Below are 26696 nucleotides of genomic sequence, written 5' to 3'. Positions count from 1 at the left end.
ACTCTGCACAGCGTACAGGCTCTGCACACACACTGCCCAGTTTAAATCCCCCTCTTTGTCAGGGATCCTGGGAAAAGGGAGGGGCTTTGACCAAGACTTGCAGTTTGATTTGGAAGGGTGAGAGCACCACTGAGCCCTCAGAAGAGGTACAGAAATAACAGACAAATGTACTTCTGACTAACTGCAGGACAAAGGCAGATTCCTCAAGCCCAAGGAAATATCTCAGCATCCTGGCCCTGAATTAACACCGGACATATCACTGAGTCGACTTCTCTCTGGTATAGATTTTCTTTTGACCATAAGAACATCCTCACAGGGGAGAAAACAAGTCTTTCGTTTAACAAAAGCCATTCTGCATCTAAGCTGGGGCAGCTAAATCCAGATGCATGATCTGTACTGAATCCTGCCCCGAGAGACAAAACAAGCAGACAAAGGATCCTCCACTAGAAACCGAAGAAAATCCAACACTAGAACTTTCTGAGCTAGGCAAGGATTAACATGATCTGCAGGTGGAGAGGCACTATGTCCATTCCACAGCACTCCCACCCAGCAGGCATCTGATGGGGAGCCCAAGCTCAATCTCACCCAGAGTGCAGATATGAAAGCAAGTCTCACACAGGTCCTCCAGCCTCCAGAAACCACCTGTTCCTCTAAAGGTCTGCAAGTACAGAGCACGTGGCATTACCTTATTCATTAACACACAGCATTACTTGCACAGTGCCCCGAATTCACGGCAAGAATCTTTTCAGGCCATGTTGACATGTTTGAGCTTTGTACAGGTTCTGCCCCTGAGCACAAAGGCCAGAGAGAAACCCTATTTCAAAAGGAAAACTTCACAGGGAGATGAAGCAGTGGGGCTCCCCAGCACTGGACACCTCAGATTCAGCCCGACAGGGTGCTGGGCTATCTTTTCTAGATGCGCTTTTGCCAAGAAAGGTTGGACCAGATGATTCCTGAGGTCCCTTCCAGACACTTACTCTGTGACTCTATCCCAGATGGAGACAGCCAACACCACCGAAGCAAATGAAGGAAAAGCATGGGCTGGTACATCCATAGGACACAAAGAGGATTCACTCATGACACAGAGTAGCTGTGGAGTACCTGCAGAGGCAGGTGTTCCTGGAAGTGCAGGGACAAAGTCAAGCTATGAATCCAGAAATTACACTTGGCACTGAGTATGCCAGAGAGAGGAAGCCCCGCATGCCCAAAAAGAGACACCTGAACTCACCAGAAGGTGGTCCTTCAGCTCAACACAAAACAAACCCATCCTCTAATGCCATGAAGAGCTTTCCCACAGAAACAGCCCTGCCCAAGGATGAGTGTGGCTCCAGGAAACCCGTCAGATCATCGCTGACTGGTGTAAAAGTGGAGGTTTCACAAGAGCAGAGGGAATTTGGAGTAGGTCTTCTCTTGTGAAGACCCACCAAATGGTCATCAAGATACAGGAAAAACAGAACCTCTGTGTCCTAAAAGGAGCTCAGTGGTGGTCCTTCCATGTCCCTTTACACCCTTCCAGCCACAAAGTTCCAGCCTAAAGCCCCCTTGCATTGACAGACATGTTGGTAACTTTTTGCCTTTTTAAGCATTAGTCTGTCAGAATCCAAAGATGGTTAAGAACTGATTGTTTTCCAGACTCAAAACTGATTTTCCTCCTGTTTATGAGTGGGATCTCTGAAAAGTCCTGGAAAAGGTAAGCTGGTTAGCAATACCATATCTAAATGTACTCATAAATCCTTGTAACAACGTCCATAATCCAGGCATCTGCTGCAATGGCAGAGCCAGCACTCAGGTGAGTTAGGCCTATCAGGGGGAGGGATAAAGCAGCATGACAGGGTAAGAATGCTTGAGGCTTTTTAATTACCCAGCACCCCAAGGAAGGTGCTGCTTGGAGCTGTGAGCCTGCAGCAGTTACACCTGTGCTTTCACTCTCATAGCCAGGACAGCTGGGCTGGACCGTGTCAAAAAAGGACTGAGGTGCCAAATGAAAACAGAAATTACTGAGGATATTTCAGATCTGTGAAGTAGATTCAACTGACAACAACCAAAGCTAAGGATTTATGAATTCAGAAGCTCCAGACCATACCCCAGAAGCAGCTCTAAAAATGCCATATTGATGGGCACACAGCTCACGTGTTGCTTCGAGGCTTAAACTGAGACAAACGGGAAACAAAACACTTACCTTGATTGTAGTTAAACTAAACAATGACAGTTCAGAATTTTGTAGCAAGTCATACTTTTCATGTCTTTAAAAATATTGTGAAGAAAAAAAGTGACCCACATTTATAAAATCAAGTAATACAGTAAAAGTTAATTCACGGACTATTAAAAAAAGGTGAAAGTGGCCTGACATTTTCCATTAACATTCCCCACGTTGATCTGATGCACTTCACAAAGAAATAAAGACAGGAGAAGTGTTACAGGTCAGTAACTCCACCTCATGTGCCAGTGTAAAATGATGGCCTCTATGTGCATTCACACTGTAAGTAATTCAGAGCAATAAATACCTCATTTCTCAAGATAGATGGAAGAAGTTTTTTAACCTCCACTTGAGTGGATGCCTCTCCAAGGCATCAGCCTCTTGAGAGACCTCTGTGTTATAACTTCATGTTAAGTGGAAGAGTGGTAACGTCTGAGCTCTCTCTGAATTAATCCTGATTAAAAACCCCATGGCACAACGTCATCTCAAAGAATTGAGGAGTCTGCTATAAATGCTTGAAGCACTTCAATCCTTCTAGCTGAGGCAACTGCTACCAAACACTGACTACTACCACAGAAAAATTAAGAATAAATTAAATTGCCAAAAATACAAGGACCATCCCACCAAAAGCTTAAAAGGAAAACTTCTAGTGCTGTTAGGATTTCTCCACCAGGAAACTACAGGTGGGGGAACAGAAAAGTCTTCCAATTGATGCTATACATGCACTGCATTTCTAGTGAAATACAGACCTAAAGCACCAGGCAAGCAAGCTGAAACAGGACACTGGTGGAAATCACACCAAACCACAAACCTCCACTGCTGGGGAAAAGACTTCCAAGAGGATTCCTCCCTGTTATTAATCAGCACACGGATGATTTGGAACTAGAAGCAAAACTCAATCCCCTGCTGTATCTAACATCTATGCTACAAGATTAAATCAGGTCAGGAGTCTGCTGCAAAGGTACAATTTCCCCCATGAATGCAAAGATAAGGCACTGTGTAGTGTTTACTCTGTACCAGAAACTACAGAAGGACCTGGAAGCAAAACTGTCCAGGTTGCTCCGGGGACAAAAGGATCAGAAGTGCCTTGTTCCATCTTGCCTTAACTGGAAAAAGACACTCTGTGGCCCTGAGTATGGGATGAGAGAGACACCAGCAGAGATCTCCCAGTTGCCACCTCTTGAACAGAGGGACTGAGGTTTCTTCTTATCCTCTGAGTTCCAGAGGCTGAATCTGTCTACTCCTACTCCAAAACTGAAATACAGCCAGGAATGTCTCTCACTCCCTCAACCCCTAAGAGCTGAGGCTTAAGCCAAGCTATTCTGGGCTCCTGGGAAGGTAAGGCCAGGTAAAGCATTCCAACAATGCTGAACAGTGTTGATCCAAAAGGGGAGACAAAAAGGACAGCTAAATAACTGATCTGAGCCAGAGCTCTTTAATGTCAACACTGCATTGCATCACCAGCCTTTGGGCTTTCACATCCCCTACCTGGAACAGGAAAGCACATCCACATCCATGTATTTCAACAATGCAACACACAGAAAGGGCATCTGGGCCAATGTTACTGAGGAGCTTCAATCAGAGGACCTTTATCGGTCACTCCTTATATACACCTCACAGCATTCCTTAGATGGATATTGGATGGGACCCTCACACACAGCACCACATAAAAACATTCACCAAAATATCCCACTGCCTGGTCATATTCACCTCTTGGCCAGTCACTCCACAGGCAGATGGTGTTTGGAAGGGGACAGCCCCAGCCACCACCACACTAGTGCTCAATTCACAGCAAGGGCTGGTGACCTCAGGACAAGCAGAGATTCTGAGAGCTATTCTGAAAGCCCAGTACATTTGACCTCTCTGCAAATTTACTGTCCAGTTTACTCAGTGAAGTATTCACTAGAATAGTCCCATAGAAGTGGAGGGGCTACTTGAAAAGCAGTGTTTGAGAATGGAACAACATGAGTTGAAAGGGATCTTAAAGATCAACTATTTCCAAGTTTTTCAGGAAGGGAAGGCACCCCCAAAACATTATGGTTCCTGTGTTTGAAGAGATATTTGCTACAAAGGGCAAATTTTCCAAAGAGCACCATCCTCTTACAAAAGTCTCAAATCTGCAAAGAGGAGTGTCTTTGTTTGGGAAACAGTCTGGAAAATCCTCCAGCAGTAGATATCTTTCTGCAAAAAGGTCAAGTCCATTCCATAACTACAGCAGAAACCTGTTTAGAATACATACATGTATTTACTGGAGTACACTGTGTGCAGCTCTGCAATAGAACCATGTTGCTACACAGAGGAGTAAATTCCCTTTCCAAAAGAAGTCAATATGTTTATGGCAGAAGTGCCACTGTAGCTGTGATGGCCTAAGGGCATCAGCAAATCAGCATTTACAGAGAGAGATCCAATTTTATTAGACCATAATATTTTAGTTAAGAAAAAAACCCCTCAACCACAAATACCAGAACAGCCTTTGGGCAGAACAGGTTTTCTTCAGGTCTACAATAGAAATTAAAAACATCAAAGCTAAGGATCAGCTGACATTGAGTGTTTTTTTGCTTTTTGGTTTGGTGGTTTGTTTTTTTTTTTGGTAGAAGAACCAGGGGAGAACTTTATCATGACATAAAATGAAACAGGTAGCTGAGAGAGGCTGTGCAGTCTCCAGCTTCGGTGGTTTTCAAGACCACACTGGAAAAGCCACAAGCAATGTGGTCTAATCCCAAAGCTGAGCCTGCTCCCAGCAGGAGGCTGCAATGAGACCTCCTGAGCTCCCTCCCACCCCGTTCCATGATTGATCATTATTGATTTTCCACACTGAATTTCTTCCAGTCCTAAAGATACTGTTTCTTGAGATTTTGGGGTGGAGGTCAAGAGGGGAAGAGAAGGTAGAACTGTATAAATTATTCCAATTTTTGGCAAACCACAGTCTTATAAAGGACACTATTTCTTTTATTCCCTATTTTCTTCTTCCAAGTTTTAAGACTGGATTTGGGGGGTTTTGACCCCTATTGAGCAGTTAGATGATGCTTTCCCAGAATCACCCCTGATAACCCTGAGGTCTTGCTCCTTAGCAGCAGCAGCAGCAGCTCACAGCCCATCACTCTGGGGATGAAGCAATGGCTGCTTCCTCTGCACCTTCATCACTTTACAATCACACACTTTATGAGCCTGGAGTTGTTCTGAGCATAATGAGCAATTCCTCGTATAGAAACCTGAGAGCTGGACCAGCACAGCATTTCAGTGAGTGTTCCCACAGGAGCTGCTAATAAACTGAAACAGAGGGATGAGAGATGCCTTTTGTAACACTCCCCTTTCCCTCCCAGCAAGTGTGTGCTGGGTAAAAGTGTTGCTATAACTTCGGTTCCTCCATTTTGATGACCTTCTGGGTCAGCAATCAGGTTCCACCAGCCTGGTTCTTTCATTAGATTTGCAAACCCCCATAAATTTACTGCTGAGATATTCCTAAGATAATTTTTGATTCTGCCCTTTGCTTATAAGCTATACAAACAGATGAGCTGTTCTTTTCAGGTGCTTCTTTAAAGTTTCCTGTACAGAAGCTCCATGTTCGTGAGCAAATCCATTCATCTGATGAGGAATACTCACATCATAGGGAATTGTTCAAAATCCTTCAAAAAGGAAGACAACGTGCCCAGAAGACTCCAGGAGTTAAAATGCTGGCTCCCAAAGGAAGTTCAGAAACTGATGCAAACTGAAAACCAACCCTAAGGAGGAAGTTGCTCCAGCTTGGCCAGCACACTCGAGAGGAACACAAGGTTCTGTCCATTCCTACAGCTCACCAGCCCATGTTTAAAGACTTAACACTTAGAGTAGAAGCCCTTCGAGAACCAAGATGAAGAACAACATGACACACAGAACTTTCCCTTTATTTTCCAATAAATTGGCTGTTCCATAAAACAAATTAAAACAGAAGAGAAGAATCCTTAAATACCCTGTGTAATAGGGTTCTTCTGTATGTTCCTATTCAGGGGCCAGCAGCGGCAGAGACTCGGCAAACCAGCAGACACAAGATCCCCCACTGCAGGCTGAGGCTCCCAATCTACACGTGGGATGCAGCTTATGTCAATCACATGAATTTTTCAGATATGCCAATAGATTTTCTGAGGCATCTAGTTAATACTGTGCTGCAACTCTTCCCACTATGAGATTATCGTTTACTAAAAGGATGGCTCAAATGTCATGTCACTTAAAATCCATTACAACCTTCAAACAGAAAGTAGCTGTGCTTACTGAGGATGTTCTCACGTCTGCAAGAACACTGCGATATGGCAATAAAAACAAAACTCTAATGTCCATGCGAGTATCAAGTGAAAGAAAAATTAATAGCTATTATGAGATCATTTTTATGTCCCTTTTTAGACACTCCACAGTTTGCATATCAATCTGATAAATATTTCATACTACAAGTCTTCACAAAGTTTGACACAGAACTCAATAAAAGCCTATTTATGTGACCACAAGATGATGAGATGAAAAACAGTTTGCAGTCAATTTTAAATAGATGCATAACAAAGCAAAACTAAATTACACATACTGGAGGCCTGCCAGGACGGCCCCTTTTTCTTTTTCCTTTGACTTCTGCTTCTTCAAGCTCACTGCCAGCATCTGAATGTGCAGTAGTTTCGTTTGTAGAATCCCTAGGGGGGAAAAACACTAGATAAATTCAAATTATTTGAAACCAACAAGTCATCCATAACCGACCGATTAAATACTCAGTCCTAAGCCAGAAAACAGACAAACAAACAAAGTCAGCATTAAAAGGCTGGCCACATTCATTCTGCAAACCAAGGAACCAAGCATTGCAAGCCCTGGCAAACAGCCTTACCTTTTCACGGGCTGGAATGTCATTTTATTGACTGGAAGTTCTTTAAATTAACAGCTTCACTTGAAACCATGCTATGCTTCCAAAGGGGCCATATCAACCAGCACATCCTCAGTACATCAATCCCACCATGCATCAACTTTCTTTCCCTCTCAGTGACTGCTGCCATTCTCTCAGGGCCACAGACAGCACTGTGAGGTCAGTGCAGCTGTCAGCTCACTGGGACACTTACACAAGTTTCACTCGGGTTACACTGTGTTTTCAGGCACCCCGAGGACTTGCAGCTGTTAATAAAGAGCATTAATGCTGACTGTGAGGCCCAAACCAGAAAACTCCCTGTGGTCTGAACACATCTATGATTTTTGCAGTTCCAAAGATACTTTCTCTTGTACAAAGGAAAAGCCTTGACTCTGCTCAATGCCTGCTAGCAGAGAAACCCACACTGTCATTTGTCATTTGTTGCTGTTTCAGATTTAAGACCATAGAAAGTAGGAGAAAAACATTCACCCAATTTTCACCACGTCCCCAGCCAGATGCACAGGTACTCCTCTGCCTTCCAAACAGACCTGGCTGCTTGAAGGAGCTTGGCTGGCAGTTGATCCCACATGCAAAATGACACCTGTTATTGCCATGCTTTATTTGTACTGAGCAGGACACCAGCAGTGCATGAGATCTCTGCACATTTTAACTAACAACTAAAAATGTCCTGGATTACTCAAAGAGGGGGCAGGTGAAAACCAGACCTAGGTGGTGTTTAATAAAGCCTCAAACACAAAAGGCAGATCAGTGACCTGGTTTCCAGAAACAGAGAGGCTTCAGCGAGCTGAGATCTACACAGACCTTCCACAGTGTCTGAGGGGTATTTTTTGCTTTGTTTTATAGATCAGGAATTCACAGATTTGCTGTGTGACCAAGAAAGCTATTTAATAATGAAGAAAGATACTACTGTATCAGAAGCAGGAATGTTCTGATACTCCTCTTCACTGAAATTACTGTATTGTCTAGGTCTGCTCTCTCTCAAATCATTCCACAGAACTATGATGAATTTCCAATATCAAGACTTTGTTTTCCAACTTTTTCCAATTTGCAAGCACAAGAACACCAAGGAGTCCACAGAATCCTTTACAAAAAACAGAATGCAGAAGAACATATATGAACCTCTTTTTCTGGAAGTAACTTCAATGGATTATCTCTAAATACTCCACACACCCCAGAAAACCAGGTACTATAGATTAAAAAACAGTATCCAGGTACATAAATATGAGACTTGAAAAATTTAGTATTGAGTCATGAATTTGAAAAAAAAAAAAAAATCAAAACTGTAAAAAGCCCAAAGCCAAATAATAGATACCCCACACAGACTTCAAAATGATTTGGCAAAATAGGGCCACAGCAGAGAAAAGCAATGCGGTGAGCACTGCTGAAAACATGTTTACGGGGATGGCTGAATCCAGCCTTTACTCAAAGACCTCATCACACTGCAACTCCACGTGACAAAAATGTGTATTGTCTCACAGTGGCAATTTTAATACCTTTTGAATACAGAACTGAGGAACCCTTAAAAATATCTGCTGCTGTCTACTGCTGTAGAGAAATCAAAACCATTCTCTCCTGCTCTCTGCAAAACAAACCAAGCTTCTCTCTGGTCTGATCAGATCCTTACTGGAAATGTTTTAGGCATGGTGTGTCTGTCTAAGCAATACCCCCATTCCTGGAGAAATACTGTGCTTTTCCAGCTTACACACCTGCACCCCCAGGATCATCAGGATACAAAGATTTCTCTCCATTAAAACCAGATTTAACAATCCTCCCAGGCAAACTGCTCCAACCCTTCCCTGGAAACCGCTAGAGCTACATAAATAAATTAAACTCTACTACCTCTTCACATGCATCTCGTGCACAGAAAACCTGACTTTGCTACAGCTTTGGTTCAGGTCTAGCAAAACCTCTGGAGATTTGGGTATTTAGTTCTGGAAGTTTCAATTGTTTCCAAGCACTGCATATGGAAGGAACAGTTAAATCATTAACAGTCCTCTCTTCTTTGCCTTAAACAGACTGTTACCTTAACACTGCTTCTCTTGATATTATTTTGGTATAACTTCTCTGGCTTGCTGGAAGCCTTTTTGGCTTTTTCCCTCTTAGTAAATCAGCACTAAGGGTGAGATTCATCTTATTTAAATTTGAGAAGTATACAATTCAGAACAGAAAATCTTTAGGTGCAACATGCCTCATGCTAAGGTCAGCGTTCAAAATTGGTCAAACAGTTCAAGTTTTATGGATTTTATTTTCTCTTCATTGATCTAGACAAGCAGCTCAAATATAAATGTTTAAAATTAAACAAGATGAATCTCATCTTAACAGTGAGGCAGAGAGGAGATTTCTTTCAAAGAATTTAAATATGTAAGGAGCAAGGGGAAAACATCACAAAGTAAACTCCCTTCAACCCTGGCACTTATTTGAAGTAGGGAGACAGAATCAAGGACAACCTACAGTCCTTGGCTGATTTAACATTAAAATAAACATCATTTCAAGCAGCAGGGAATTCTGCCTGAATCATGCAACTCCTGCACAAAAGGCCCTTGCAGTGGGGCCCTGAGTTCCTTCAGCTGTGCCTCTTGCTCCTGTCCCAGCCTTGCAGTTGCTCAGGGTACTCCCATCGTGCCCTTTTCCTCCTTTCTGAACTCAGAGCAGGAGAAAAGCACCTCACAGCTACCTGCAGCTCTGTCAGGTCTGGAACACTCCCTGAGAGGAGCAGCTGGCCAGCATCTATCTCCCTCACTCCATACGCATCTTGCAGAACTGCTAGGAAGCAATTTATCTGGTGGCAGTTATCCACATCTTAATAGACCTGCCCTCACTCCTCGGGTGTGTGACCAGTCACCTGAGGGGGAAACTTTGGCTTAGTCACAATTTATATCTTTCCTAAAGCTGTTGTGAGAGAAGATAATCTGGGCCTAAGGAGACCTGCCTCATCTGAGAAGAGGAGAAGCTGGCAGTGCCTAAGGCTAAACCTTTCCTCTCTAAGACTCCTTTGACATGACAGACACATGAGAGAATATGGCAGAGTGTGAGGGACCTACAGGACTGTGGTGAGCAGAGCAAAGCACACAAGTGATAATCCCTTTTAGGAGCTCAAGTTCACTCTGCTTTGCTTTCTGGTTTCTGTGGTGACTAAAGCATGTCAGAAAAGTGGCAGTAACTCCAGGAGCCTTCCTTAAAATTCCAGGTATTACTCTGGAGTTTTAATAACTAGCCATTGAAACCATCCATATGTTAAAGAATTAACAGATTACTGGGCAGCCTTTTACCATGTCATGCTTCTGAGGAATATATTTCCATAAACACAGTAAATTCCACATCTCTGCAAAATAAATGAAAACAAATTTACCTTTCTTCTACTATTACATAAAGCACTAGCTATGGAGTTTATACACCATGCAACTTTAAAAACACAACACAGCAAAAAAATGAGTTTATGTATCAGTTTTTGTAAATAAATCCACTTCTATAAGCTTTTATTAGTGCTGCTGAGGTGGCTCAAGGTTCCACGGAGATAAATTCAGTAATTGCTGCCACCACCAGATTCAGCCTTGTGAAAAAAAAAGCACTGATGAAGAAAAATGGCTAAATGCACAGGCTCATGAATCATGGATGAATCAGCTCTCATGGGTGATCCTCCACACTCCAAGAGGAACATGCCTCACAGCAAACATGAGTCACCCCATTGAGAGAAGGCTCAGAACTGTCCATCACACAGCTCAAATGCACCATGGGTTTTCTCCAAACATCTGAAACACCAATAAGCTAACTCATGTCTTCACTGTGTTCTGAAGCCAATTCTATGAATGCAGAAAGGTTAAAGATTTGTCCTTTCATGTTCCCTCAACAGAGAAGAATTCTGGAGGGAAGTATTTTATATGGTCCTAAGCAAAGTATATTAATATATCAAATTGATTTCAGAAACATTTGTTTAAAGAGAGTAGCCAAAAAGATTAGTAGAAAGTAGAAATAAGGCACAGAAGTGGGAGATCAGAATAAGCCTTCAAAGCAGCTTATTTAAGAGCTACAAAGAAAACCTTGGTTTTCTGGGTGGAACCAGAGAGTGGCTTCCCAAATCTAAATGTGTGAAGCCAACAACCCTAACCCAAAGATTGCTTCAGGTTTCCTCACCCTTAACCAGACTCATTCCTGATAAAAGCCTGGTTGGGATCTTCTGAATTAGTGCTTATCCTTTTCTCTGATAGCTCTTCCACACCAGGCTTAAGATTCCGAGCCCTCAGAGGAGTCTCAAAACCTTCATGTGCAAATCCTGCTGACTTTTTTTTTCTAAAAAGAAAGATCTCATCTTGTTTACAAGTAATCAAAACTGCAGATATTACTGATGATGGTATCTCACCAACACTTCACACAGTGGCATTAAATGCTTCCCAGTTCTACCAGAAATAAAATACATACGTGTTTCCTTCCATTTTTTAATGTTTCATAGGATTAGTGGCTCACAATCATCCTCTGATTAAAGAATATGCTGATACCTTTAATGTTCCTCAGGTTTTTCAGTTGGTGTGCAGAGTTACCAAATTCATTAATAGGCACTTTTAACCCTGAACTCTACGATATTTCACTCACTTCTTAAGGCCATCTGGGTTCTCGAACTGGGGACAGGAATATCCCTTTCCTACCACGGCCATGACAGAATCTCTGGGATTTCGATCCTTGGCACATTTCACAAATATTCTCTCACTTCTTGAATGTGGCACATCCAGGAAAATATGACTCCAGAACATTTTTTTTCCACAGCTAATCCCAAAGCTAATCAGAACCCCCCAGGCTGATGCTGCCCATCGACATCATCCCTGGCTTTAGCCTGTGCTCATCCACAACGAACTTTCTTTAAAATAATAAAAAAAAAAAAAAAGACAAAACTGTAATGTACAGCACGTTACGATTAAGGGCATACAAATGATTTTTTGTCCAAGCATTCAGTTTCTTAAATCAGGGGACTTGAAATGTTAGCTTGGAACACCACTCAATCCTGATAAACTAAGGCTCCTTCACACCCCATGGTAAAAAAAAGGCCAACATTAAAAAACATTCCAAAAGAGAAAAAAAATTAGGTGGTTATCAAACATACCTGGTGCAGCTGCCTGGTACTGAGGTGAGCACAGGGTGGGTTGTGTGGGGGGATGAGGAGTGGGCTCTGTGAGGGGATGAGGCGGGGGACTGTGAGAGGGGACCGGGGGACACTCTGTGAGGGACCGGGGGACGACGACGACGACTCTGTGAGGGGACCGGTGGGGGGACGACGACTCTGTGAGGGACCGGGGGCGGGACTCTGTGAGGGACCGGGGGACTCTGTGAGGGGACCGGGGGGACTCTGTGAGGGACCGGGGGGACACTCTGTGAGGGACCGGGGAGAGACGGACTCTGTGAGGGGACCGGGGAGGGGGGACTCTGTGAGGGGACCGGAGAGGGACTCTGTGAGGGGACCGGGGGGACGACGACTCTGTGAGGGGACCGGGGGACGGGACTCTGTGAGGGGACCGGGGGACTCTGTGAGGGGACCGGGGGACACTCTGTGAGGGGACCGTGGGGAGACGGACTCTGTGAGGGGACCGGGGAGGGGGACTCTGTGAGGGGACCGGGGGGGACTCTGTGAGGGGACCGGGGGGACTCTGTGAGGGGACCGAGGGGACTCTGTGAGGGACCGGGGGGGCACTCTGTGAGGGGACCGGGGGGGACTCTGTGAGGGGACCAGGGGGGACAGGGGACTCTGTGAGGGGACCGGGGGGGGGGACTCTGTGAGGGGAGCGATCTGTGAGGGGAATGCTGGGGGGCTCTGAGGGAAACCGGGGAAAGGACAGGGAAGAGGGAACACTGTGGGTTTTGTCTTTGTTTCTCACCGCCATCCAAATCCTTTTTAATTAGCAATAAATTAATTTTCCCCAACTGAGCCTGTTTGGCCTGTTGTTATTTTCCTGTCATTAGTTCGCCCCACAAGCTTCTTCACCTCGGGTTACCCCTGTGCCCTGTGAGGAGGGGAGCAGGTTCTCCTCTCTAAAATTCCTTCCTAACTCCACTTGATTTACTCTCCAGTGCCTCTCGTTACAAACCTCCACTCCATTCTTCCCAGTAGCTCACTTTCTCCAGGTCCAGCCATGTTCCCATGTGTACAAGCCACTCCTATTTCCCCGCAAGATCAAAATGTGCCCAAGCTACTTGCTGTCTTCAACTGCAGCAGCCACAGAAAGGCTTTTTGCACAATAAATCCAGCTCATGGTAAGGAAGTGCTCAACTGGAATATACAACATGGTCGGTTACAACCAAAACCAATACGTGCTTCTGAAATCTCACAACATTCAGAAGCGTAAAAGTAGCAGAGATCTTGTTTTGCTTTTCACAGCAAAAGTTAAATCTCCATACATAGAAAGAAATACATTTTAGATTAAGTGGTTTATGTCCTTTACACAGTTTTCCAGTGTATGAAAACAGAGAAGGCCTGGAACAGTCACACTAACCTGCACTTCTCTCAAGTTTGTGCTTTATCCTCACAGTCACCTCTCTGTTTACTTCAACCTTTTTAAAAGCAAAAGATTTCAAATACAGAGAGAAACGTATACTCACTGTAGTACTGGCAAATCTGAAGTAATCATTTTTGCAGCACTCTTAAAAGTAAGAGCTACATAGAACTTCTTCTCAAAGTTATTATAAGACAACTACTTGGAAACCTCTTTCATGAAAAGAATGTCAAAGTCCAGTCTGTAAGAGAGAGAAAAAAAATTGTTAGATGTGATTCCAAAACACTCATACATCAAGTAAAAAGTGCTGTCAATAAAAAAGGACAATTTTGAAGTAGCACTACTATTAAACCACATGAGATTTAGAATGGATGACCCTAAAACAGCTTAATCATATTCCTGCATTCAGTTTTTACAATTCTGTTTGGGCACTTTGCGCAATTAGAAAAAAATAATTAAAAAATTATGTGTTCTGCATTACCTCCCATAATAAACACATTTATGTTTCAATGGCACTGCACTTACTCAGACTCCCCGGTTCACAGTTTTATGTGACTGAACTTCACAGAACAGTCAGAAGCTGTGCAAGTGTATAACTGCAACAGAAGGTACTTTGACTTGATGGAAGTGAGGTTGTAAGTTTAAATAATAAACCAGACTGCCTCTGTAGTACCACTACACCCACTAGTAACATCTCTCTGCCCAAAAGACCAATCAAGGAGTTGACTAATCGCAGCAGACGCGACTTTACCACTAAATAACAGCACAATGTGACAGATTCAATAATCTTCAATGTAATAAAGCACACAACTGCCATCCTATTCTTCCAGAAAATGCAAGTTCTGGAGAAAACAAAATGATTTATTCCATTCTCCCCTTTTACAGGTCCTGGGGTAATATGAAGAGCTGCATGCAACACTGCAGCTGAGCAATGGCAGTGAATACCAACTGCATGATTTTAAAACATGGGATTTGTTCGAACTCTAATATTTAAATGTTTAATTTCATGAGCAGCTTTTTCTGTGCTTTAATAGCTTTGCACAAGGCAGCAGGAAAATCAAAGTAGGAAGAGGTAACATGACCTGCACCAGACATAGGATCTAAATGGAAGTGCACCATTCTAAACAAAACAGTGCAACATTAAATTATTATTTCCATCCTACTACACCACAACATTGTTTATTTACCAAACTGTTCACTGTGAATGCTTTTTTGCCTCTGGATACTACAGTTCCAATTAGACTCACAGTTGCACACAAGTTCTTCCAGTACTTGGTACTTCATGCTACCAACATTTTCACTTACAGTGCCTCAGTATCAAATTTAATTTTTTTCTCTATATGCTGCCATCTCATTGGCCATTTTTAATATCATATAATTAGTAAGCCACTCTGTTGCAAAACAAATGCTAACAAAGAGAGAGATTTGTTTGGAGTTAAAGGTACCACTCTAACACTAATGGTTTAAAGGGGGTCATTTTCCACAGCCACGCAGGTGGAAAAGTTCTCCAGTTTCACTGTGAAACAAACTTAGTCTGAATTTTTCAGGAACAAAAATGTTATATATGCTATTTGTGCTATTTCCAAATCAGTGTTTCTTCACTAGAGACACTGCCCATAACCATGGTTTAAAGGAGAATGGCATGCCCAGTCCACAGCATAAAGCAACCACTTCACACTCTGGTAAGATTTGTTATAAACAAACACAGCACCAGACTGAATTCAGTTCTGAGTTGATTTCCTACACGATAAAACAAAGGCAGTGCTCAGATCTCTGAAATGGCAAAGTTCACTACAAGGCTGAAGATAAAGGTGTATTTTTTTGTACAGACATGCCTACGCTAACTGGACCTCAAAGGAAACCTATCCAGCTTGGATCTTCAGATTACCTAACTCTAGTAGGATACTGGGCAACCTTACATTTCAGAAAAGCTTTCTAAAGAAGTTCAAGAAAATTTATGTGTGCTCCACGTGAGCTATTTCCCACAGATGTTTGAGGCATCCTGCACAACTGCTATGTGGTATTTTTCTGTTTGATTTTCTCTTCTAACTTAGTTCTCACCCTTCACAACCGTTGGGCTGTGCATGCTCAGCTGTAGTGACCCACCAGCCATGGCCCTCACACCCATCCAGCACAGCCCTGCTGGCTATCCTGCTCTGATGTCCCAACTCCTGCTTCCTCAGCCCACACAGCTGGGTCAGGAAACCCTGACCAGCCCTGGGATCGCTACCTCGAAACTTCCAGCACCAGTAACATTCCTCTCACTCTCAGAAACACCATCACCTCCTTCCAAAGGGCAGCCTTAAACTAATCACCCACACTGCTTAGGAGTGGGCTGGAAATAAAATAAGGCCCTATAGTGACTAATAACAGGCTGTGCATGCTCTCAATTTACCTGTGCAATTAAGTTTGACAACTGTGGAAAATTCACTGATCCTTACAGACTACACAAATATGAACCTTCATGCTTATTCTCGTTTTAGGAAAAGAAACACCTGTTTCTGAAAGATGATGGTCTTATAACTCTGCCTCTTCCTCTCATTCAGCCTGAGAATAAAACCATTTATAGAAATATCCTGAAAGCTTGAAACATATTCCCATTTTGTCACCTTTATGCTGGGGAACAGAAGAGCAGGGGGAGGAACATTTCATACGCTGGCATTTTGGGTTATTTAAACTATAATAAACACAACGAAGTCCTTTAACATGCTTCCATTTTAGTTTAAAAAAAGTGTGATGTTTTCATTCAGTCTCAATTTTAATGACCTTTTCATGTTTGCAGCTTTTTGAACCTTCACATCTATATTTAAAGATGACATAAATTTATGCTGGCACAGTTAAAATGACCTATAGAGAAATATAAAGCAGGCAGCTGAAAACACCAGTCAGTTTAAACATGTGTTGGGAAACAAAAGTTTCCCTTTTTTGCCTGTTTTCCAACCATGCACAATAATCAGGGCTGAAATAATAACCATTATACAAAACTTCCCCTTTAAAAAATATATTTTCTAGTAAATTGTCTGGTTTATTATATTTTTTCTTCAGTAAGTGTCTCAATGAGCTCAGCTTTAAAAAAGGCTCTACAATTTTACAACAATGAATCCACTACATGCATTCTATCATTATCTCCTGTAGTTTACAGTAACATGCAAAGCTACCTACATTTTTTGAAGTCCTTGGATTGTTTATTTGTCTCTTTGGTGCTAGAGTTATTTACCCATTGCAGCCAAAAACCAAAGGAATGAAAAGATTGACAAAACCCTGAAAGCTGACAGAGTCCTGCCAAGCAACTCTCTGGTTGCAACAACCAAATCAAGTTCAATTAACTTTACAATGAATGAGGTACCTCCGCCTTACAAAGCTGAGACCAAAACTTAAACCAAACAAATATAACAAAGAAACCCAACTACTAAATCCAGCAATGGAAGTTGCAACATAACTAATTCCACTGCCTGCAAGATACCCGAACCAAAAGGGAATCGGTATCAGACTGACTCCCAGTTCAAAATCCTTCCCTTGTTGACCAAGTGACTTTGTCCCATCTGAGTGCAAAATCAGTCCAACAATGGTTCCAACAACCAGAGCAATGTCCTCCAGAATTACCTGGTAGTGCCTGTACCCCATACCCTCATTTTCCAGGTAAATGTCTGTGCTGCCTCGCTCAGTGCTCCCTGCAGGAACAGTGCCACGGCACTGCTCAGCACCCCAAACAACGCGTGCAAAACTCGAGCTTTCATAGGCACTTGAGAGACAACATCTCCATATTCTTGCCCAAAAACGCATCTGAGTAGTGGGAAAAGGCCCCTCCCCCCCAACACAAACAATCCTGCTCTGCTCACCCAGAGAGAGCTCCAACCCTTCCACCAATCAGGTGAGAGGCGAGAGAGGATCTCACACACAGGTAGAGCAGTTTTGCTGCTTTATCCAACCTCACACAAGGCCTTTCATGCTTCCTGATATCTTTCCTGCAAAACCCATATTTCACTTTATCACATTTTAGTGAGAAAGCAAGATTGAAAATCCAAGTGATAGAGAAATTATCACTGAGCACTAGTGAGTTCCTCACTACTTACAGGACACAGCAAGCTCTGCCCATCCATGCTCTGCAGCATTCCAGCATTCCTAATCCAGTCAAACCATGACAGGAGGAGGAAATAGCAGCAGCAACTAAGCTAGCACAGCTCTGCTTCCTGCATTCCTCACAGTCATACCAGACACATCATCAGGGTACTGCACACCCCTCTCCAATGTGTCTCTGCTGTTACTGCCACCATTCCAGTAGGATCCTTGGATAGGAGGACAGTTCCCAACCTGCAAAGACACATCAACAGCCAACACTAAACCCTGGGAGAGCTGGTTCATCCACCAGATGTTTGTGTCATTCAGAGGGACCTGGACAGGCTGGAGCAGGGGACACACAGGAGCCCCATGGAGTTCAATAAATGGAACCACACAGTCCCACCTGGGGAGGAACAACCCCATGCACGGGTCTGGGGCCAACCCTCTGGAAAGGAGCTTTCCCAAAAGAGACCTGGTGACACCAACTTAACGGGAGCCAGCAACACAGCCTTTGCTGCAGAGGCCAAGAACATCTCCTGGGCTGCTTCAGGCAGAGCACTGCCAGCCCTTGGTGACCCTTCCCCTCTACCCAGAGCCCAGGAGACACATCTGGAGCCCTGCGCCCAGGGCTGGGCTCCCCAGGACAGGAGAAACACGGACACCTGTTGTTCTGCAGGGAAGGGACACTTGGGAACAGCGTGGCACAGGTTTGGCTGGGGTCCCTCAGAAGGATGGGGACATCAGAACAGCAAGCTGAGGATGGACAAGCATTTCTCCTCACAAACTGTCAGAAGAAAATACAGAAAACAACAAAAAGGGAAGCGAGCTCACAGAGGCAATGCCTGTAATACAAGAGAAGTATAAGGCCAAGGGCAACACGGTGAGACTGTACACAAAATTAAATCATTCAGCAGATGTCTATTACCATTGACTAAAATTTCTTTTTTTTTCTTCCATTCTTTGCAGGTATTTCCAGCCATGCCACACACATCTGTGGGAACAAGAACTATCTCATGGCAACCCTGAGCTGTCCATTTAACATTGCCCTAAACTGCAGTTGTCCCCTCAGTTGCACCAACACGTAGAACTGACTCCACAGGCAAAATAGCTGTTGCTGGTTCCTCTCACCAAATGCTTTCAGCCTGGAAAGGTCCTGCCCAGTCAGCCAGAAAAATCATCTCAAACCTCACTTTGAGGGGACGATGTTATTCTGTGCTCTTCCCCATTACAAATGCAAGACCTTGCACTGAAAGGTTACACAAATCACTCCTTCAGAGCTGGGAATAAAAGTCTTACATGACAAAAACCTCCAAGTCCTACTGCCACATTTCTATATTTAGTTTTCTTCTCTAAAAATGTGTGAACTGCCAAAACCAATCAGTTTTGCTGTATCTTCTGCTCCTGTTTCCAGCTAATTCCTGTACTGTGCAGTCTGTGCCAAAGCACCCACACCAAGATGACACAGGAAAGCTGATACAGTCTTTTACCCATGGTTATAACATTAGTTTAAATGTCACACATCACTCAGACAATTCTGTTTGATCTCCAGTGTTTACTCCAATAGCTTTCAGCTATATTATCATACACTGCTTTCCTCTAATGCCTGCAATGGTCAATACTATAAGTACTAATTAATGCTTTGTGTAAGCAATTGCCTGTAGACCTGGCTTGCTCAAGAACAAAAACGTCATCCTTTTCAATTTGTAATTATTTTTTTAAATAAACACCAATTTGAGGGACTGAGCATATGAAAACATTGCTTTCCCTTTGTTATTCGTACAGACTCTTCAGACTCACTCTGTGAGACACTTGACCTGATTTTCTGCAGCACTGAGCATTCACAACTGGCACTGAGATCACTGGGGGCTACGGCCACTCCGCCACTCATAAGGCAAATAATTATGGTCTGACTGCACAAGACTAAGAGTTGAGGCACTGAGTTCTAATGTTAGTCCAATATCTGGGTGATTAATGTCTAAATTAACAACTTGCTCCTTCCCATCTGTCCCTTAGGATAACACCAGCCACCTACCAGCCTCCTGCCAACCTGCTCTGAACACAAAACACACAGCATGAAAAGGGCTCTACAATTTAGGGTCTACTCCCCTCCAACTGAGCACGAACAGATGGATCCTTGAAGCCTGCACTTGTATTTCCAAAACTCAGGAGTCTTGAAAAGATAAACTCAATCATCTTTTTAAGATGATGCAAGAAGAGAACTGAGAGTCACAAAAAAAGCCCAGGGGACAAATTTTAAGTTGAGAGAGATTTTGCCTATCATAGAAACTGTGGAGTCATCCTCCAAACGAAGACTGAGCAATCAATAAAAACCTGCAAAAGACTGAACAGTGAAAGAGCCAGCATAACTGTGAGTTATCAAGACAATTTAAAATTATCCAGGTAATTAAATGCTTCCCCCAAAAGGACAACCCTGCTCAGGTGATTTCTCAGTAAGCCAATTCAGCTCACTAAAGTGGCCCCACACTTCTCAGGGCTGTGCATGGCTGGTTTCAGTGGGCCAAGCCAAGAGGGACCAGGAGAGCACAGCTGGACAAGACTGAAGGAGGAGAACTTCCTTTTCCATATGGAAAAACTGCTGCCATGGAGAGGGAGAACAAACTCTCTTTCTCATTGAGAACAGGACAAGCAATGGGTTTGTACTGCAGCAAGGTAAGACACACACACACACTTGGCAAGGGCTAGTGAAGCACTCCAATAGTTTGCTCAATCAAATGGGAATTATCCACCAATGAAAGTTTTTATTTTTTCCAAATAGATGGGTCATGTTTGTCAGGTACAACAGGCAAAGTCTGTAGCAAAAGGTTATTCCAAGGAGATTGAAACAGCTGGGAAAAACCAGCCCAGGGTATGGAACACAGCCTGCTTTGGGGCTGAAAACACAGGGCAACTGTTACTGTGCTGCTGGGGGGAAAGGCTGAGAGCTCTGCAAACTCAGTATCCCTCCTTAATCCTCACATCTTCTCATGCTTCTGTGGCCTTACCCTCAATCAAACCCATGTGTGACAATAATTAAAATTAAATCCAGTGATTAAACTCACACTCAAGCACTTCAGTGAGTGCTTATTCCTGCAAAATAACCCACATGTAGAGGAAGGCAGGGATCCCTGGTGGAGTCAGACACAGGGAGACAGTCACAAGGCCTTGGATCTTCCTCTCCCTGCAGCACAAAGCGCAGCAGGCCAAGGGCACACACGGGCCACAGGCACGCCAGAAACACTGTTAATAGATTTTTATGCTACCTCAGAAAAGTGTTTACTCATCTGTAATTTTTCTCAGTAGTGGACATCTGGTGTTCTATTATTCATTGCATCTGGAAAATTGCCAACGATAAAACCAATTTTCACAAAAAGAAGCAAAGGCTGACATGAAGAACGCTGGAATAAAGGAAACAACCCAGAATGGTTCAGGGTTTTGTTCTCTTTGTCTTTTCTCCTCATTTTGTCTTTTCATTTCTCCTCCAAGGAGAAATTCAAGAGGAACTTCAGAACAGTTTGTCCAGATTATAAAAGAAAACATGCATTTTGAAGTCACATATAAATTAAAAACTCTGGGAAGTGTCTGATTCTGGTCCTCATTTGAATTTACGGGGGACGTGCACTAAGGCTAGATGAAAATAAGGTCACTAAAATACTAATTCCTCAGCTGCTGACAGAAAGGGAGTTTAATGGTTAATGGAGAGAGACTCCTGCATGTACCACGTAGGAGAAAATGCAGGACCACTCTGAAGTGTAACATTACCCTCCCCTCAAAGGGACATGAAGACACAGTGAGTGGTTCTCCAAAAGAAAGTGGTGGTGTTGAGGACTGTGTTAAAGCACTTCCATCACTGAGCACTGATCCTTCAGAAAACCACTTGTCTCACATTCCAAGCTTCCGGAAGCAGCTCCATCAATTCCCTCCGTGCCAGACCCGTCAGGATCCTCGGCTTCCTGGAGATGTCCCAAGTGCCTCGAACAGCAAACCCTCCTGGGCACTGCCCAGCAGTGGCTGAGGGACTGAAAACCTCTGCTCAGCACCCACACTTACTGCAGACAGAACCTTACAAAGTTTTAGGCCAAGAGAGTCTTTCAGAGCTGTCAGTTCAGAAACTGGAAGATCCTGGAATGCCAGTTTTCCCAAGGGACTTCAGCAGTGCTCCAATAACAAAACCCCAAGGACTCCTGTCCTGCTCTCTCTACACAGGTTGAAGGCTCAGATGACCCCTCAGCCTCATGCAGCTCATTGGCATCTGTTTCACCTGCTCACCCAAACATCATCTTTTGGTGAGCAGGAGGGTGTGTGGATTTTCTTGAGTTATTAAATCCCTCTTGTTTTTAGCTCCTCTGAAGAGAGGTAGCATTTAATAAAGGGATTATTAAATATCCAACAGGCATTTTCTAAGAACATAAAGCAATGTCTCTGCAGGGAGGCACAGTCTGAACACTCTTGCTTTTAGTAACCATTTTTAACTTGTACCACCATTATGTGGACAGGGGTTCACTGATGCTCTTCATGTAAGCAGCAATAAATATCAACAAGAAACATAAGAAAGCTGGTTTTCTTCCACTGTTAAATATTTTTAGCCCAGGTAACTCTGTAAATGATTAAAGAAAAATCCCATTTGCTTTAGTATAAGAGGGCTCCAGTAGCACAGATTTTTTGACTCTTAATTCTTGACACTGCTGAAGTACTGACAGCACATAAGGATGTACCACGGAGGGGGAGTCATTTCCATATCCTTCCTCTATTCCATTAGCCAGAGAACAGAAATCACACACACCTGAAAAGCTCCTAAAAAAGTTTGTGAAGACTAAACAAGAGCCCTAAAAAGTAGCAGACCATAAAAGAATAAGTTATCCAGAAGTCATTAAATAGAAATACATATGAGTATAAATTACAGAATCAAACTCTACTTCCCAACCCCAACAATTTCCTGATGAAATGCAATGTCAAATCAAAGCAGACACCCTTCATCTATGTCTTACACCACTCCAGTCCCTCTTCTGAAACAAGGCACAACTGCAGCCTTTCTAGGAAACAGCACCCAAGCCCTAAATCCCACCATGTCCCAGATACCAAAGAAGAGCTGTGAGTAATCCCACACCCTGATAACCAGCAAAACAAGCTGCCAACTCTGACCTGGTACCTCTTCATTACCACTTCCTCCAAGTTCTCCTCCCAGTGAACCAAGCAACACACTTCTCCTACTGCAGGAAGGTTTATATGTGCTCCCCAAGACTAAGAGGCCTGGCAGGTCCTTAATCCAAGTACAATAGATGGAACAAAACCCATCAGAACACATTAAAAAATTTCCCTTCACTACTCAGTGAGTTGGTTATCCACAAGACAAACCAAACTGCACCTAGAAATCACACCATTTAAATCATCTCTCACCAAACCACCAATGCTGCCACAAGCAGATCAAGTCAGATCACCAGTTTCCCAGTCTGGGAAACCAAATTCTGCCTTAAGTGCTTACAAGAACAGTAACTCCAGAGTCCATAAGCTGCTAAACCCCTTCAGTCCATCCTAACCTGATGCTGCCCCAGCCTAAAGGCACTGGAACAGACCCATAAATGTGCCAAAATCCTCATGGGCGTCACTAAGGAAAGATATAACCAAGCCTACCCTTCTTCTAAAACACACAGATGACACCTTTTTTTTACTCTGAAAACTAATACACTTTCCAAGTCTTCCAATGTGTGACACCAAGCAGACACTTCCTATCAGACTGTTCCCAGAGCCCACACTGTCGCTGGTTTTCTGTCCCCCAGACCAACACTCCTCCTGTCACCGAGCCAACCACGTGCAACTCCAACAAGCCAGAAAGTCAGGGAGCTTCCCAAGAGCCCCAGTGTGTGCTGTGATCCAGCGAGAACCTTCCCCAAAGACACGGTTACACAAAATCAGAGCACACTTGGAAGGAGCTGAACAAACCTCGCTGGTGTTGTTCTGCCCACTGCACATCCCCCGCTATTACTTGTGGCACTGCTCATGGCTTGCATCAGCTACACAGTTAAACCCTGCCCTGGAAAAGCACATCTTGAAATACCTTCCTCTCATCCTCCAATCCTAAAAAACCCCAAACTCCACAATAAACCAAATTTTTCAGTGGACATGGTCAAACATGTTGGAGCCAAAAATCAAAAGCCTTGCACCATGTTTGCCAGGTGACCTCATACTGCAATCAGAGTTCAAACCCAGATCCACAGATCCCACTGACATAATTCCCCAAAGGCCCACGATGGCTTCCCCAAAACCACACAGGTGAACATCAACAGGACTGGCAGCAAACACTAAAAGAACAGTTCACCAGCAAACACTTCCCACAACAAAACCATTCCACCCTTAAGTTCTCACTCCTGATCCTGAACACTTAGGAAAGCACACGGCTGGAAAATAAAAACAACCATTTTAAATAAATGACTCACAAGGGAAAGTGGCTTTATCCCACATTAGTTGCCTCCATCCCTGTAACTCATCTGTCTCCCCCACAGGCAATCCCTCCCCACACCTCAGCACAGCTCGCAGCAATTAATTGCTTTCTACCTGTACTGAGTTTGAGGATTGGGATTTTATTGAAGTCTAAAGCAGCTTGATCCAGGAGTTTGCCTACTTTTGCACAGCAATATCAACTGTCCTAAAAAAAAACATTACCTGTACCTACAAACCCTTCCTGATGCAGAGTCAGACATGACAGGAAAAGAACAACCCAAGGACTCAAGAAATGACAGCTAAGGTAACCAGGGCTGGCTGCCCATCAGTGTCCCCAGTCACCCAAAATCAATGAAACAACAAGAAATAGGAGATCAGTTATTATCAAGTACTGTGTAAAACTGGTGACAGTTCTGCCAACAGCCCAAAATGCAAATGTCACAGGGAAATGACAAATTAGCACCTGGGGACAAAGTTTACTTTAGCCCAGTAAACAATCCTGAATAAAAGCTTCTGTCATCCAGTGCTGAGATTAATTTTGGTTAGTCAACAACCCCAGCAAGAACTGGCAGGGGGTGAAACTGTCTATTCTTTGCTGTTTAAAAACATCTTGCACACCACAATAAATCTGTGAAAAGGGAAACTTCCCTGGGAAAAAACACTTGAGTAAAACTGGTATTTCTTTCATTGCTTGTTCATTGCTCCAGATACAGGAATGAGTGTACAGAGGGAAGGTGAGGATCACACTGTGCAACCAGTTGAGAGCCCAGTTAAATCTAGAGCAGCTGAAAACCCAAACGAGTGTTACCTGCAGTACCAGCAAGAGAGGCACCAACACAGAGGCCAATACATGACCTGCACAAAGGGCTGGTTCAGTCCCACTTCCCAGGGGTTTCCCAACCCACCAGGCCATTTGCCTCCAGCTCCTGACAATTCCCAACGCGCTGCCAAATGCAACCAGACCTGACAGAAGGTCAGGACAGGCACCTCCCAAGGTTGTTCTTGAAACCAAACCCAGCTGAGCCCAGTGCTGTGCTGAGGGTGGAGGCAGGTCCAGATCAGCTGCTTTTGTCCTGTTTCTCAGGACACAGCTCAGAGCATCGCCCACATGTCCTGCTCTGCCCAGCCCAGGCAGGATGCTGAGGGCCCTGCACTGGAGGTGACACACAAGGACAGCTGTGAAGGTGAACTGCTGGATTTACTGCAGGAAGGAACAGGGCAGAAACACCACAACATGCTCCACTATCTCCACTGACCATGCAGTAACTTAGTTCTCACCTTCTTCCTCTTGGCCCTTCGAGTGTTTTTCCTCCTGACTCAATACAAACACACTGACTTGAAGGCATGATGACACTCCAACTGCAAAGCTGTCACCACTTTATTTGGGGACTGTAAGTTCCAAACACTGCTGATTTCCTTGTTAACTGTCTCTTGCATGGCTTACAGAAATATGGAACACCTTTTTTTGTTTCTGAGCAGTTACTCAGACAAGCAGATGACACAAAGTGCAATCAATGTGACAGTGTCTGAGCAAGCAGGGTCGGTGTCCCAACTTTAAAGCCAGAAGTGCTTTCTCCCAGTAACACTGACAGCAGTCCTTCCCCCTAGACAAGGAAGAACTTTTTCATCTGGGAGATGTTCACTGAAACAGTTCATGGGACTAATACAGCAGTTTGCAGCTTAATCAAACAGTTTAGATAAAGCTCAGCCCCCTTAAACAGAGACAGAAGAAAGGTCTTTCCTCCCTTGGAAAGGCTGCCCTCAGATGAAAGCTGCTCCATGATGCTGGGAATGAAGTTTTCCACAGCTCCAGCACAAACTGGCAGTGTTTTCTTTTTCTAAAGATACCCAACCAGAGAGGAAATCCTGTGGTACTGAAAAGCCAGAATGTGGGATTTTCCAGCAACCCAAACCCAAGACCTGTCTCCTGCCATGGGGAAAGATAAGGCAACCAAACTTCTTCCCCACCTCGATCCCCAAAGACAGTTAACCTTGACTGGGAACTGAAGAAGGAAACAGAGCATTGATTACCCACAGACCCGAAACACAGAGTAGCTGAAGTGAGATCCTCACAGGCAACAGATGAAATCAGAGCCAGGCTGCACAAACCACCACCTCCCAGGGACCCAGCAACAGGAACGATGGGGAATCCCAAGCCTTTCCTGATATAACCAAAACTTGACAAAAAACGTGCTGGGGCTCCAGGGGCATCTCCTGGTTTCAGTATCTGTGGAAGGTCAAAGCTCCATTGAGGGCGAGAGTGGGGGAATTCAGGTCAGTGTTCAGAGCATGGATCTCACTGTCTCCAGCAGCTGGAACAGAACAACACTTGCTGCTCACAGCATTCTCTGCTCTTAGATCCACACAGCCCTACAAATCTCTTCCTGGTGAATGGCAAACTAAGCAAAAGGAAAAATGAACAGATGAGAATCTCTTGCCTAGAAGAGAATTATCTTCCACCATCAAACACAAGACACTGAAAATGGAGAAGGCACAGTTCTCTCAGTACTGCTGGTAAAACTGACTGAAACTTCACAGAAGCTCTGGAATAGAGCAGCTGAGGTTCTCCAGAGAGGGGGAAATTCCAACAGCTCATCCACACAAGAGGATATTTTCCTCATAAGACTCCTTGGCTTTTGTTTTTGCAGAG

At 43.9% G+C, this 26696-nt stretch overlaps 1 protein-coding gene across 4 annotated transcripts in view; it reads right to left on the bottom strand.

Annotated features, from left to right (window-relative positions):
* STAG1 (stromal antigen 1) overlaps nucleotides 1-26696 on the bottom strand; it is a 155231-nt gene that overhangs the window by 104274 nt on the left and 24261 nt on the right. For 3 of the 4 annotated variants that reach the window (XM_050328118.1, XM_050328117.1, XM_050328119.1), the window contains 2 exons: nucleotides 13659-13793; nucleotides 6750-6852 (listed from right to left, as the gene is read on the bottom strand). In XM_050328118.1, the coding sequence (XP_050184075.1) occupies nucleotides 6750-6852; nucleotides 13659-13687 (132 nt within the window). In that variant the 5' untranslated portion in view covers nucleotides 13688-13793. Of the gene's footprint in view, nucleotides 1-6749; nucleotides 6853-13658; nucleotides 13794-26696 lie in introns of those variants that run through there. The other variant, XM_050328120.1, reaches the window with a different exon arrangement.

This window comes from Myiozetetes cayanensis, unplaced genomic scaffold (genome assembly GCF_022539395.1).
Source record: "Myiozetetes cayanensis isolate MyiCay16 unplaced genomic scaffold, myiCay2020 scf36, whole genome shotgun sequence".
In the NCBI taxonomy this organism is placed as follows: Eukaryota; Metazoa; Chordata; class Aves; order Passeriformes; family Tyrannidae; genus Myiozetetes; species Myiozetetes cayanensis.
The sequence above is the reverse complement of the archived record's forward strand: the minus strand, read 5'-3'. Positions and strand labels throughout refer to the sequence as shown.